Consider the following 14291-nt stretch of genomic DNA (forward strand, 5'->3'; position numbering starts at 1 on the left):
TGAATATTTTTAAGTTTTAGACAGAAGTCTGCCAAAAGCAATTTTTAAAAATTGATTTAACATTATTCTAAGTCTAAGCATTTCTAGTTTAAAGAGAGAAATATCCAAATTGGCATAGATTCTTCCCTCTACCCCATTCCCTTGGACATGTCTCTCTAAACCAAGGCAAGTTGAGGCAACATGTACAGAATTATTGAATAAGGAAAGTCACAGTATGCCACAAAGCTACTAATATTCCAGAACAATAGTCACTCAACTTTCAGCTAGAACCTCACAGCTCTTTCCTTGACCACTCCCATCCAGGACTGAGAGGGTTCCTTCCTGTGATCAATATCTTATTTCTTAATGAATGAGAAGAGGACATTTTCTTTCTTTTTTTTTTTTTTTGGAAGCAGCAATACATTTTAATAAGGCACAGAAGGTGTGGGGGCAAATGGCACAGATAGTACAGACACAAATGGTGAAAAGAGGTACAGAGACAAATGCCTTGGGGATTGAGGTGGCATGGTGAAGGAAGGCAGGCAGTGATGGGGAAGAGATTGGGGAGGAGGAAAGGCACAGAGTATCCCTTACATAACCATAGATTAGAGTTGGGAGTTCAAAGAGGATATTTTCTGAAAGGAAAATAGAGTGCTTCTTTTGAGTGCATCATAGACCAATGACTGGGGGCAATGGGGAAGGCTAGGATCTTCACAAGAGGTAGAAAACAGGTAAGTTAAGGCAAACTGTTGGTGAAACTGTGAACTGGTCCAGCCATTCTGGAAAGTAATTTAGAACTATGCCTAAGTAGTTACTGAAGTATGCATATCTTCTCACCCAGTAGTATCACTACTAGGGTCTATACCTTAAGAGATCATATGAAGAGGAAAAGGATACCTATGTAAAAAATATTTATAGCAATTTTTTTTAGTGGTGGCAAAGAATTGGAAAGTGAGGGGTACCCATCCATCAGGGAATAATGGAACAAGTTATGATATTTGAATGTGATGGAAGAAATGTGTTATTGTGCTAAAAGAAATGATGGTAACAGTATAATAAATCTGGGAAGACATAAACCAATGCAGAGTGAGGTGAAAAGAATGAGAACAATTTATACAATAATAACAATACTGTAAAGACAAACAACTTTGAAAGACTTAGGAACTCTGATCAGCATAATGACCAACCACAGTTCCAGAGTACTCATGATGAAATGTGCTGTCCCCTCCTGATAAAGAAGTGATAGACTCAGAGCACAGATTAAGACATTTTTATGGAGATGGTCAATCAGGAATTTGTTTTGCTAGACTATGCATATTTATAACAGGGGGAAGATTAAGGGAGGGGAAAGGAATAGAAAGTGGATTTTCCTTTGAAAATGAAATAAAATTTAATTAAAAAAAAAGACAAAAGGTACCTTGGTCCCAAATTTGATTAGCACCCTTAATCTAGTTTCTCAGAAATAGACCATTTGTTCTTGACTCAACCTACCTGTCAAAGAGGAGTACTCTGGAAAGAGTTTTAAGCTGGAGAAATATTTATTTTTAAAATATCTTTAGAAAGCTTTAAAAAAAGGTTAATATGCTTCTACAGATATTAATGAACATACAATAAAACCTACATCTGATTTTTATTTATCTCCCATTTGGTTCCTGATTCTAGTTTTGGCTTTCTTTCTTTTTTCTAGTTCTCAAAGAAAGTGATCAGAGGATAAGCAGTGGGCAGTAGTACTCTGTGACGTCAAATCAGAGGAACTGGCAAATGAAAGTTAAATTTATTTCTATTGTTCATCTATTTGATAAATCACCAAACCAGAACCCATCCAGAGCTGGATCCAATTAAAAAAAACAACAACCTTCTCTCAGGTGCTTTTCTACTCAAAGATCACAGGACAACCAGATCCTTTGTCACAAGACCTGTCTGGTTCAGAGTCCTGCTACCAATAGTGTGATTCTGGACAGTTCATTTAATCTTAACTGTTTCCTCAATTACACAATGGTAGTAATAAAACTTGTTACTACTTACCTCACAGGATTATTGTAAGGCAACATTAAAGGGTCATACAAATGTGAGTTCTTATGAATACTGCCAGAGGCAGAACTAAAACTCCAACCCACATCTTCGGACTCTTTCAAGGCCATTTACTTCTCTCTGTTAACGCCCTTTCCAATTCATAGCGTCTAGGGAAGGAACACACTGGGTCATTTTACTAGCTGTCATTGATTTCCTGGGTCCCTGAAACTCAAGTTCAGCACAACAGGAGAAAGCAATCTCACCCGACCCCAACAGCTAGCAGCAATAGGAGCATTTCCTAATAGTAGCTAGCATTTATATAGGCCTTGAAGGTTTGCAAAATGCTTTACAAATATGATCTCAGTTTATTCTCACAGCATCCCAGGGGGAGGTGCTATTATTACCCCTATTTTACAGATGAAGAAACTGAAGCAGACAGAAGATAAGTGACTTGCACAGAATTAAACAACTTACTAAGTATCTGAAGTCAAATTTAATCTCAGTTCTTTCTGTCTTCCACCTAGCTTCTAGATAGCTTTCATAAGCTGCCAGGTGTTTCAACCAGAATTTAAAAAAAAACTTAGCTGGGTTTGAATCCAGGTTCTACCATCCACTAACTTCCTCCGTGGTCAAATTATTTCCCCTCCAGGATCGTCAGTTTCCTCATCTGTAAAATTAGTTTGGACCAGATGATTCCTTTCCTGCTCTAAATACTAGGACCTACTTTTGTTAGGTTCTTGGCGGTCCATCTGGTCTAATTTCATTTCAATCCAATAAACATTTATTACAAAACTTATTATAAAAGCATTTAATATAAAATAAACATTTATTAAGCGCCTACTACGTGCCAGGCACTGTGCTACAAAGAAGGAAACTAAGGACCATAGAGGTTAAGTAACTGCCCAAGGTCGCGCTGGTAAAAAGTGGCAGAGCTGGGGTTTGGGACCTCGATTTCCTGTCTGGGAGTTTTTGAGATCCAAGGTTGAGGAAGGTAAAGGAGCATCCCCCAAAGTGCCTCCCAGGTGTTCCCCGGATCAGCTGGGAGAGAGAAAGCTCACACAGCTTCTGCAGCATGTGGCAATAATTTTAGCCCTGGTCCGCTGGGCTCCCACTCCGAAGCCACGCCCCCAGCTCCGGGCCAGTGTGGCCCAGCCTCACGCTTCTCTCTCCTATTGTACTTTCCCGCTTAGGTAGGAGAAGGGGCGGGACGTCCGAGAGGTCCGGGATTGGGGAGAAAGAGGGAGGGGCGTGGCGACGCGCTACGCCGGATGCCGGAAGTGACGCGCTCTCAGGAGGCGGGGTGGGGGAAGGGGTGGGAACGGCACGGGGCGGGGGGGAGGTGGCGTCCCCGGCCGGTTGGGGGGGGTGCGTTGCCCGGAGACAGAAAGTTTGGGATCCGGAGCGGGCGCAGTGGCCCCGGGGCGGGGTGCGGGAGGTCCGGGGAGGAGGACGGCGGCCCCGGTGGAATGGGGAAGGAGCAGGAGTTGCTGGAGGCGGCCCGCACCGGGCACCTCCCGGCGGTGGAGAAGCTGCTGTCCGGGAAGCGGCTCTCTTCGGGTTTCGGCGGCGGCGGCGGCGGCGGCTCCAGCGGCGGCTCCGGGGGCGGCTCCGGAGGCGGCGGCGGCGGCGGCGGCCTGGGCTCCTCCAGTCACCCCCTCTCCAGTCTCCTCAGGTGGGTGTGAGCCTCTCAGGAAGGGGGGGTGGTGCGCGGCGGGCCTCCCCCCCCCACGCCAGAAGGAGGGGGAACCCCAGGGAGGCCCGAGCACCTGGGGCGTGGGGCGGGAGGAAGGCGGAGGTTCCCACCCCCACCCCCACACCTCCCTGCACACACGCGCTTTCCAGGGAGCCGAGGCTCCGGAGTCCAGCGGGGCAGGCTGAGAGCAGCGGGCTCGGGTCCGGCCCTGGAAGCTGCGTGGTCCAGTGCATGCCCACTGGAGTGTCAGCCAGGGTCCTCCCGGGTGTGTGCGTGGAGAGGGATGCACTTAATTCCTGTGTGACCTTGGGCAAGTTTTTGGGCATGGGGAATCATTTTCCTCAACTGTCATAGGCAGTCTGAGGTTGGTCTCTGTCTGCTCTAAACTCTGTGGCGGCTGATTTGGGTCAAGTCTCCGAGCCTCACCTTTCCCATCTGGGAAAATCGATGGTAATTGAGTTTTTACTCGATGGGTCGCTGTGAGGAAAGGGCTTTGGAAACCTTAAAACACCATAGCAATGTGAGCGCTTACTATATACCATGTGCTTACTGGTAGGTGTTTCAGTCTGTCTGCACTCGTGAGGTTGAGGCTGTGCTCAGGTGGCACCCTCCACCTCATGGCACGGCTTCCTCTATGTCTGTTATGGGTCATCAGCTGTCACATTTATCAAGCTACTTCCTTTGCTACCCAGGTGCAGAATCTACTCTTTCCTCCCAGTGGGAATTTTGTTGATTCTGTTCTCTTGGGAAGACCTTACCGCCTGCCTCTTGCTCAATATGATCTGACTCTTGTTGCTTGCTTATGCGAAGATTATTAAATTGTCTCTGAGTCCATCAAATTTAGTATGTTTTTCTTTTAACTCACTGTAAATATAAAACATTTTTAATTCTCCACATTGAACCATAATAGGGTATTGTACCTTTGAGGATTATTCACTGAGCTTGCTTATCAAAGGAGAGAAATTGAAAGATGTTTAGAAAAATAGGGAAGTTTTAAACTTTCACGGAGACTGTTTTTAAGTGTAAGTAGATGATAGCTGGAACGATTATTTTTTTAAAAAAAGCTTTTTTGTGACTAGAAGACAATTTGCGGTGCTTTGTCACTGTGTTCAGGATTTGATAGTGATTCAGCAGCTTTCTTTTGTAGCCTGGGTCCTTCTCCTTCCCCGTTTTTTTTTTTTTTTGAGGTTTTAAGAAGTGGAAGTTCCTTTAGAAATGGCTTTGTTAGCTTTTGTTTCCTCATTAGTCTTTTTGTTTTAGTTGTTTTCACTTGTTTCAAATGTGCCCAATTTCATTTACTCTACAAGTATTTGTTGAATACCTTCTGTGCCTAGCATCTTACTAGGTACTTTGGGGATATAAAAGTAAAATTGCCCTGCCCCTTAGTCCCCTTTCAGAGACAAGATTAAAATGGAACAAGTGAAGAGCAAAAAGAGTACTACATAAAACTCCAGTGACTCCCAGTTGCCTTTAGTTTATAATAAACTCCACTTGTATTTAAAGCTCTTAATAATCTGACTTCAGCCTGCCTTTCCAAACTCACTACACATTACTCTTTCACACATTTATTTTCCAGCCAAACTGGCTTACTTTCTGTTCTCATTCATAGCATTCCATCTCCTGCCTCCATCCTTCCCTGTGCATATATTCTTTTCTACCTTCCTCATTCTTGCCTCTTTGAATCTCTTGTTATTGTTTGGTCTTTCAATCCCCAATGCCTAGCAGCGTCTGGAACGTAGTTCGCTGTGTTTAATTTAAGTAGTATAGGACGTCAAAAGAGGAAAAGCTGTGCTGAGCGAGTTGGTCAGGGAAATCTTCATAGGAGATGGGGGACTTAGGTTGAACCTTAATGGATAGGTAAGATTTGGATAGATGAAGGGGAGAGAGATTGTGGCATTCCAAATACTATTGGGAAAATAGTAGTAAAAATAGGGAAGTCTTAGTTGGTGATTGTAGGGCAGCTAGTGGATTGAGTTTTGGACTTGGAGTCAGGAAGACTCTTTTTCCTGAGTTCAAATCTGGCCTCAGACACATACTAGCTGTGGGACCCTGAGCAGGTCACTTAACCCTGTTTGCTTCAGTTTTCTCATCTGGAAAATGAGCTGAAAAAGGAAATGGCAAACTACTCCAGCATCTTTGCCAAGAAAACCCCAGATGGGGTCATGAAGAGTCAGACACAATACCAACAACAGTTGGTAATGATAGTATGATTGAGGGGGCATTAAAGAGACAGGCCTAGTTGGATTAGAAGGTATGATTTGTGTTGTAGAAAACAAAGTTGGATAGGTAGGTGTCCAAGGTGGGTGAACTTTTACTCCAGATGAATCATGAAGTATTGAGATATTTGGCAATGACACCATAATTCCCTAGAATTCCTTATTAATGTGAGATGTAGTGGAGTCTCATAAATTTCTCAGATTCAAGTACAGATACAGTCACAAGCCAGTCACAGACAGATACCACCCTGGTTGATGGTATTTTATGAGAATTCACCTTCCAAATGATACAACAAGACTATGAAATTACAGTTGAGCTCATTTTGTGCTATTGTGGTTGGCATTTTGTCTTCTTGTTAAAGGGTGGGTGTTGTCTTCATTCCTCCAGAGTAAGATAGGGCTTACTTGCTCATTCCTCTGTTGATATGATAATAGAGATACTTAAGTGTTGCTCCAGACTCTTGTTCCCATGGCTCCTGGGGGCAGAGATGATGATGCTTTGGGTACTAGTTATGCCAGGTGTGTCATTAATTATGACCTTCTTAAAGATGTCTTTGATTAAAAGTATTGAAACATTTCATACCAAATGAGAACATAAACTTAAATATTACCTAGGACAGTGATTCTTTCTCCCTTTTGTGTAGAAATGTTAGAGGGTATTCTTTTTCAAAACACTTGAATTTGCCCTACCACATAGTTAAAGTACTGTGAAGTCTCATTTTGCTTTGTTTTTTCATAACTCCTTTCTTTTCCATCATCTTTTATCACTTCTCTACTCCCACATTCCACCACCCCCTTATGTCACCCCTCCCCCAATCTCTAATTGCAACTTGGTTCTTTTTCTTTTGGACCTGTAATTTCATCTGTTTATGTACACCTGTCTATGTATCTGTGTATCTGTTTATCTACACATATACACATGCACTGCGCACACACATTGATAAAATCCTAGTGAGGAAACTCCCTTTTCTTAGGCAAATTGAATTTTATAGTCTTTGGGAGTTGCCTAGGGGCACTGAGAAGTTAAGTGACTTGCCCAGAGTCATTGAGCTACTATGAGGCAGAAGTCATACTTGAACCCAGGTCTTCTTGACTTTGAGTTTGGCTTTCTGTCCACTCTGCCATGCTGCCTCATACATAAACAATTTGTTTATCAGTCTGAAATAAGACTTTGCAGACCTGACTGGAATCTATGATTACACATATGTGAATTTGATGTAGCTCAGGCCTCATGCTTAGGTCACACTTGGGTTTATTGGTCTGTGTCCCACCCTCTAACCCTTTATCTATATACTTACTGTCAAGTCTCATCTAATCCTAGGAGACTCCAGGGCAACATTGATACTATCTTTAACTTTTTTTTTTTTTGGCAGATCTTCGCTACAGTATCGCTTCCCACCTGCACTTTTTTTATCCTTTTATATTCTAATTGTTTGTGCTACACAATTTAGCACTTTATTACATCAGTATGTAATTCTGGTATACAGTAACACTTTACTCTAGATGTAGCTAAGAAATTAGGAAGAAAAGCAGCCAAAAATAAATGTGAAGTTAATGCATTAAAGTCCACTCCCTTTACTCATAGGGGAGCCCCTCAGAATCTTGCCAGAAGTCTCTTTACTCTCATTTTACACTCAGCTCTGACAGACTTGTTTATGTGGTTTCCAAGTACACAGCAGATTAAAATAACAAATTAGAAACTGGAAAGGGGCTGCCATAGGCAGCCATACAAGCAACAGCAAACAACTAACTATTCTAAATTTAACAGAAAAACATTTTTTAAAATGTAGATGCAGGAATTCAAGAAATACAACGTTTTGGGCACATTTAGTGTTGGGGGAAATAGTCTGTATGTAACAGTGTTCATAAAAATCCTGAGTCTTCAAGAAAAGGTTAAATTCAAGTCACTGTATTTTGCTTAAAATATTTATATTCAAATTGATTACACTTTTAAAGAAGTCTTCTTTTAAAAGGATAAACTCTTTGCTATTTCGAAAAGGAGTTTTTTTTTTCCTCAAGAAGATCTTATTCCCTATGGATTTGGTGTAGCTCAGATTTTAATATATATAAAATACTAATTGTTTTACAAATATCACCATTTACTCTGTAGTTATGTTTGACAATTTGGTGGGTAGAGGCTGTCTATTGTAATAATTTTGATTTTGAAGTGTCTGACTGATTACTTGGTGCATAGCAGGCACACACAGTTGATCCTTATTTGGAGAGCTTTATTAATTGTCTAGTCAGACTACTGAATTTGTAGAAAAATGGGTTGCAAATGCAAAAAGATTTGAGTTTAACTGAAAAGTGACCAGGTGAAAAAGAGAGTAAGTCTGGCTATGAAAAAAACTAAAATCATAAATCAAGACGTTGATGTGAGTAAGGGAATGAAAGGTAAAATAAAGTAAACTTTAAGATTCCAGAAGCGGGGAGAAGCTGAATCAAACACAGGAGTTCAGGAAGGCTGAAAAGAAGATTGTTATAATAGCTTATGAAAGGATTGGATCTGAAATATTTCACCCGACACTTTTTAAAGGCCTTCTATGTTTAGAACCAAATACTGAGAGAAGCATAAAACAAAAATAAGTTGCATTTCTTGGTTCTAGTGGACCTTACAGACTGATAGTGCAAGGGGAAGATGACACAAATAATTAAACTATAAAATAATATATAATTATGCTCAAAGAATGTAAAACACAGTACTTCCTGAAATACATATGGGGAGAAAGTCATTAATGATTGATGGGAGATTAGGGAAAGTTTCATGGAGGAGACCTTTGAGCTAAGTTTTAAAAGGATAGCAGTTCTACAGACAAGGAGGAGGACAATTTGATCCATTCTGAGCAATAGCGTGGTAGCTGGAGTGTATGGGAGATAGAAGTTTAGTTTGGCTGGTGGGGAGTAATATCAGGTAATATAGGATATTGCCAGATTTCAGAGCACCTAAGGTGCCAGGTAAAAGAGTTTTAACTTCACTCTGTAGGCACTAAGGAACATTGAAGATTTCTGTTTGTGGTAGAATGTGTTGGGTTTGGGATGGGGTTGGTCAGAGTGAGGGTAGGAAGCTCTTTGGAGGGGGTGTTGAATTAAGTATTGTGAATGGTAATGAGAACCTATACTCGAGTAGTGACATAGGGAGTAGACAGAAAGGAAAGACATAAGGGGGATATTGTGCAGATATACCTATAGAACATGGTAACCATCAGATATGAGAGGTGAAGGAGAAGAAAGAGTTAACGTAACATTAAAATTTCAGACTTGGGAAGCTGGGTGGCCACACTGAAAGAAACATGAAGAATTGGAAGGGTAGGGCAATTCCTAGAAAAAGAACTCGGGTTACAGAGTGTAGAGGTAAATGTGACTTAGAACAACTTATTTTTTACTTTCATATTTACAAAGGAGAACACTAACTAGAAACAGATACAATTATCCATATCCCAGACGTGCAAATATTTTGGAAGAAATCTGCATTGTGCTACAGGCTGCACTTTCACTCAAACCCCTTTTTTTTTCCTTCCTCCACTGGTTATGGTAGGGGAATTTGCCAATTCCAGATTTCTCTCTTTTACATCCATTGCTCAGCAGTTTCTCTTTTGAGATTTTTATCACTCAATCCAGATTCTGGTAGCTATTATCTACCAACCCTTCAGGGTATTTTCCTTGCTTTCTCAATGAATTCAGTGCCAACATCAGAATCTTCCCATTTCCCCTTTCTTCTAACCCACTTCCTGCCCTCATATGAAGGGATTTCAGCTTATGGGTTGATATATATCCTAACTTCCCAGTTCCTAAATTACTGAACTCCCATGACCTGCTCTACCCCTCCACCACTGCTACACACATGTTCTATTTTCATGTTCAAGAACTCTGAATTTCCTTTGTTTTATAGTCTTGAGTCTTCCATCTCTCCTTATGCCTTAAACCTACTCATTGTCCTCATCCTGACTCCCAATCCCTCCAGCCCTAAGTACTGTCTTGGTCTGTCTGTCACCTTCTCTCTGGCTACATTCTCCTCCCTTCTACATTTCAATTTCTTGGTGAACAAGTTCAAATTTGCACGCTATTCTTTACCTTTGTATGTTCCTGTTCCTTCTCCTTTTCTGTCACCTTTGCTGGTTCCTTCTCCAGATCATGTCCTTGTCCCTCTATACTACTTCACTTGGTGATCTCAACAGCTCCTGTGGATTAAGTTACCATCTCTATGCTGATGATTCTTAATCTGTCTATTTTACCCCAAACTCTCTGCTGTCATCCAATCTTGATTCCCTAGCTGCCTTTCAGACATTTAAAAATGGATGTCCAGTGGATATCTTAAACTCAGTATTTCCAAAATACAACCTAGGGAGATATCCTGGATACCTTACTCTCTCACCTTACCTTTCCAACATCTGACCTATTCCTTCCCTCCTCTGATACTGCCACCACTCTAGTGCAGGCCCTGACTATTGCAATAGCTTGCTGGTGGGTCCTCTGCTACAAGTCTTTCTCCATGCCATTCCATCATCCATTCATCCACCAAAGTGATATTCCTTAAGTGCTGGTTTGACCATGTAACCCTCTCACCCCGCTTCCCAACACCCTACTCAATAAACTTCAGTGTTTCTCTTTTGCCTCTGGGATCAAATACAGAATGCTTTGTCTGGCATTCAAAGCCCTTCATAAACTAACCCCCTCCTACCTTTCCAGTCTTCTTATACTTTGCTCCCTGACATGTACTTTCTGATCCAGTGACACTGGCCTCATGGCTATTCCACAACCAAGACACTCCATCTATTGGCTCTTGGCATTTTCTCTGCCCCTATGCCTGGAATAGTCACCCTCCTCCACTCCAGCTGCTGACCTTCCTGGATTCCTTTTAAGTCTCAACTAAAATCTGATCTTTTACTGGAAGTCTTTCCCAGTCCCTCTTAATTCTAGTGACTTCCGCCATTAATTATTTCCTGTTCCGTATATAGCTTGCTTTGTCTATATTTGTTTGCATTATCTTGTAAGCTCCTTGAGGGCAGGGACTGTCTTTTACCTCTTTTTGAATTCCCATTGCTTAGCACTGTGCCTGACACACAATAGGTACTTAATAAATGTTTATTGATCTATTGATTGATTGTTTTCTTATCCCAGCAATGGTGATATCTTGCCAAATCTAGACCCACTATCTCCCTTCTTTACTCTTACCCTTCTCTGACTGATCATTAATCTCTTTGCTACATCTTCATTCTGATTATACCCACTAATAATGTGTGACTCTCCAGGGCTCTGTCCTGTGTCCTTTTCTTCCTCATAGTGGCTATTCTAAAACTTCTCCTTCTATTGAGCCTCCCATGCCACTTTACCCTACTTAACCCACCCTCTCAGCTGAGGAATTTACCTCAAACTTCCCCCTCCCCCAATTGAGGGCATTCCTTGAAAGTGCTCTCTTGTTTCCCTCTTTATCTCACATCCCTCTCATCCCTCTGATATCTCCCACCATCTGCTTCTTCAGTCCAGTGTCTGAAGAAGAGGTGAGCTTTCTCATTTATGCCAGGGACAACCCCAACTCTTCTACCTGAATCCTCCATTATGTCCCCTCCTCTCTTTTTTAAGCATTTTCCCTCCACCGTTGCTCCCACACTCATAAATCTGTTTCTTCCTTTCTATTCTTTTAATAAAATTTTTTTTATTTTATTTATCCAAGATCCATTTTCTCTTCCCTCTCAACCAAACACTCCCTCTATCCCCACCCATCCCTACCAATTTGGGAACATGAGAAGAACAAAACCCGTTACAAACATGTCTAGTCAATCAAAACAAATTTCCAAATTGCCCATGTCCTAAAAAAAAAAAATATTTGTCTCATTCTGCATTCTGAGTCTTTCATGTTTTTCAGGAGGTGGTTAGCATGTAAGCATTAGTCCTTTGGAATCCTGATAGGTCATTACACTGATAAGAATTTAGCACAATAGTATTCCATCAAGTCCATATACTATAACTTGTTCATCCATTCCATAATTTATAGGCACTCCTTCAGATTCTCATTCTTTATCACCTTAAAAAGAGCTATAAATGTTTTTGTACATCTTAGAATTTGTTTTGCTCAGGGCTACTTCATCTGTCTAATTCCCTTTCCCTCCTATTTCATTGTTGAGTGAAATGTATTTCTGTACCCAAATCTGTGTGTATGTGTATGCATGTGTGTATTCTTCCTTATTTTTGTTATATTGTTTTATTTTAATATATTTATTATTTATTTTTAATATTCTTAAACATTTTTTTGAGTTCTGAATTCTCTCCCTTCCTCCTTCCCCTATCCTACCCATTGAGAAGGCAATGTGATATCACTTATACATGTGAAATAGTGCAAAAAATAGTTCCACATTAGCCATGTTGCAAAACAAAAAAGTCAAGAAAAATAAGGAAAGTGGAAAAAATTACACTTCAGTCTGTACTCAGAGTTGATCAGTTCTCTTTCTGGAGGTGGGTAGCATTTTTTCATTATGGGTCCTTTGGAATTGTCTTGGATCATTGTCTTTATTAGAGATCATCATAATATTGCTGCTAACAGTGTTCAATGTTTTCCTAGTTCTGCTCACTTCACTTTGCATCAGTTCATATAAGTCTTAGCAGGCTTTTCTGAAAACATCCTGCTTGTCATTTCTTATAGCACAATAGTGTTCTATCATGATCATGTGCCACAACTGGTTCAGCCATTCCTCAGTCGAATGGACAGTCCCTCAGTTTCCAGTTCTTTGCCCCCACAAAGAGTCGCTATAAATATTTTTGTATATATAGATTCTTTTCCTTTTTCCTTATTCTTCCTTCTTTTAACCAGTTCACATGAGAATGAGGTTCAGATGTCAGTAGCTCTCCTTTATGTCCTCCTCTTTGTTTAGATGTCCACTTGTACACCATCATGTGGGATAATTTCTCCGAACTTTCCTTTCTCTTTTTTCCCTTCCCCCAACACCTGTGTATTTCTCTTCTCTTTGCATTCTTTTCTTAAGACCATCAAGACATAAGAAAACAACTCCTAGCCCTTCTGTCTAATTGAACCCCCTCTATGAACCCTGATGATAGTAGAGTTCAGAGGGGTACTTATCATCTCCTCATATTTTAATATAAGTAAATTATTCCCTTTTCATTCTCTGATGCTTCTTCTCTCATGTTTACTTTTTTATATTTCTCTTGACTCCTGTGTGTGAACTTCAAAGTTTCCACTTTGTTCTTTTCATCAGAAATGCTTGGAAGTCTTCTATTTCATTAAAGATCTAAGTTTTTTTCCCCCTGTAGAATTATGCTCAGTTTTTCTAGGTATGTTATTCTTGGCTCCAAATCTATATCCTTTGCCTTTTGGAATAGCATATTCTAAGCTCTCTGCTACTTTATAGTGGTGACTCCTAAATTGTGTGTGAGCCTGATTATGACTCCTTAAGAAGTTGAATTCATTCTGGGTGCTTGTGGTATTTTTTTTTCCTTTGACCAAGAGGCTCTGGATTTTGGCTATAACGTTCCCTGGGAGTGTGTTGTGATTCCATGTTCTCCTTATATTCCACAGGGTCTTCTGTCTTCATCAAGTATTGTATCATTTTCCTTTGTTTTGCAGTATTTATTCATAGGTACCTGAACTTGTTTGCTAAATTTGGAGACCATATTTCCTTTGTTGTTAGTGTTTTCCCTGTTGATTTATCCACTTAGGTTCATCTTTGAATTTTTTTCTTTCTGAAATTTTTGGTAACTTTAACCTCCTTCCTTAATTTTCACCTATCACTCACTTTCTGACTCGCTCCCCTGTGATGGTAGTTTCCTTGGAGGCATGATCTCAAAGCTTCTCAGCTTCCTTCTCCATTGGGCAATTTACAGTTCACCTGCCTAGGTCTCTGCCCCAAGTGACTTTTGGGTCATCAGAACTGACCCCAGCTGGATGCTGTGACCTTTCCCTCAAGTTTAGTGGAGTGCTGAACACCACCTGCACATTCATGCATATACAGTGTCCTGTCTTTTTCCCTCTGTTCATTAGTTCTTTGATCTAGTACCAGCAGTTTGGAGCTTTGCAACTCTGATGATATGAGATTGTGGTTTCTGAAGGGCTGTCTGTCATGCAACCTGGAGCTGGGCACTCCATGGCACTAAAAAGTGGGAGGGAGACTGGGTTGTGGATGTGGATTTTGTTGTAAGCCTGATTCCTGTCCTTGGTGGCCTTGTTACCTGTAGGTTGGGAGGTGGGGGCAGGGTGTTAACTGAGCTCAGGGTCAGTGAGCATCAGTTCATAGGGTTTTTTCCCTTCAAATTTTCTTTTGGATTTTGAGTGTCCTAGATTATGGATGTTTACATAGTCTGAAGTTGCTTTATCTTTGATGCATTATTTCTGTTCTGGAGAAATTTGAAAGGTTGGGATCAGAGAAAATGTTTAGTCCTTC

At 40.9% G+C, this 14291-nt stretch overlaps 1 protein-coding gene across 8 annotated transcripts in view; it reads left to right on the top strand.

Annotated features, from left to right (window-relative positions):
* Positions 1-3443: 3443 nt before the first annotated feature.
* Positions 3444-14291, top strand: part of ANKS1A (ankyrin repeat and sterile alpha motif domain containing 1A) — a 227921-nt gene continuing 217073 nt past the window's right edge. For all 8 annotated transcript variants that reach the window (XM_027876318.1, XM_027876317.1, XM_027876321.1 and 5 more), the window contains exon 1: positions 3444-3664. In XM_027876318.1, coding sequence (XP_027732119.1) covers positions 3459-3664 — 206 coding nt within the window. In that variant the 5' untranslated portion in view covers positions 3444-3458. The remainder of the gene's footprint in view (positions 3665-14291) is intronic.

This window comes from Vombatus ursinus, unplaced genomic scaffold, assembly GCF_900497805.2.
Source record: "Vombatus ursinus unplaced genomic scaffold, bare-nosed wombat genome assembly UNPS02014811.1, whole genome shotgun sequence".
Lineage (NCBI taxonomy): Eukaryota > Metazoa > Chordata > Mammalia > Diprotodontia > Vombatidae > Vombatus > Vombatus ursinus.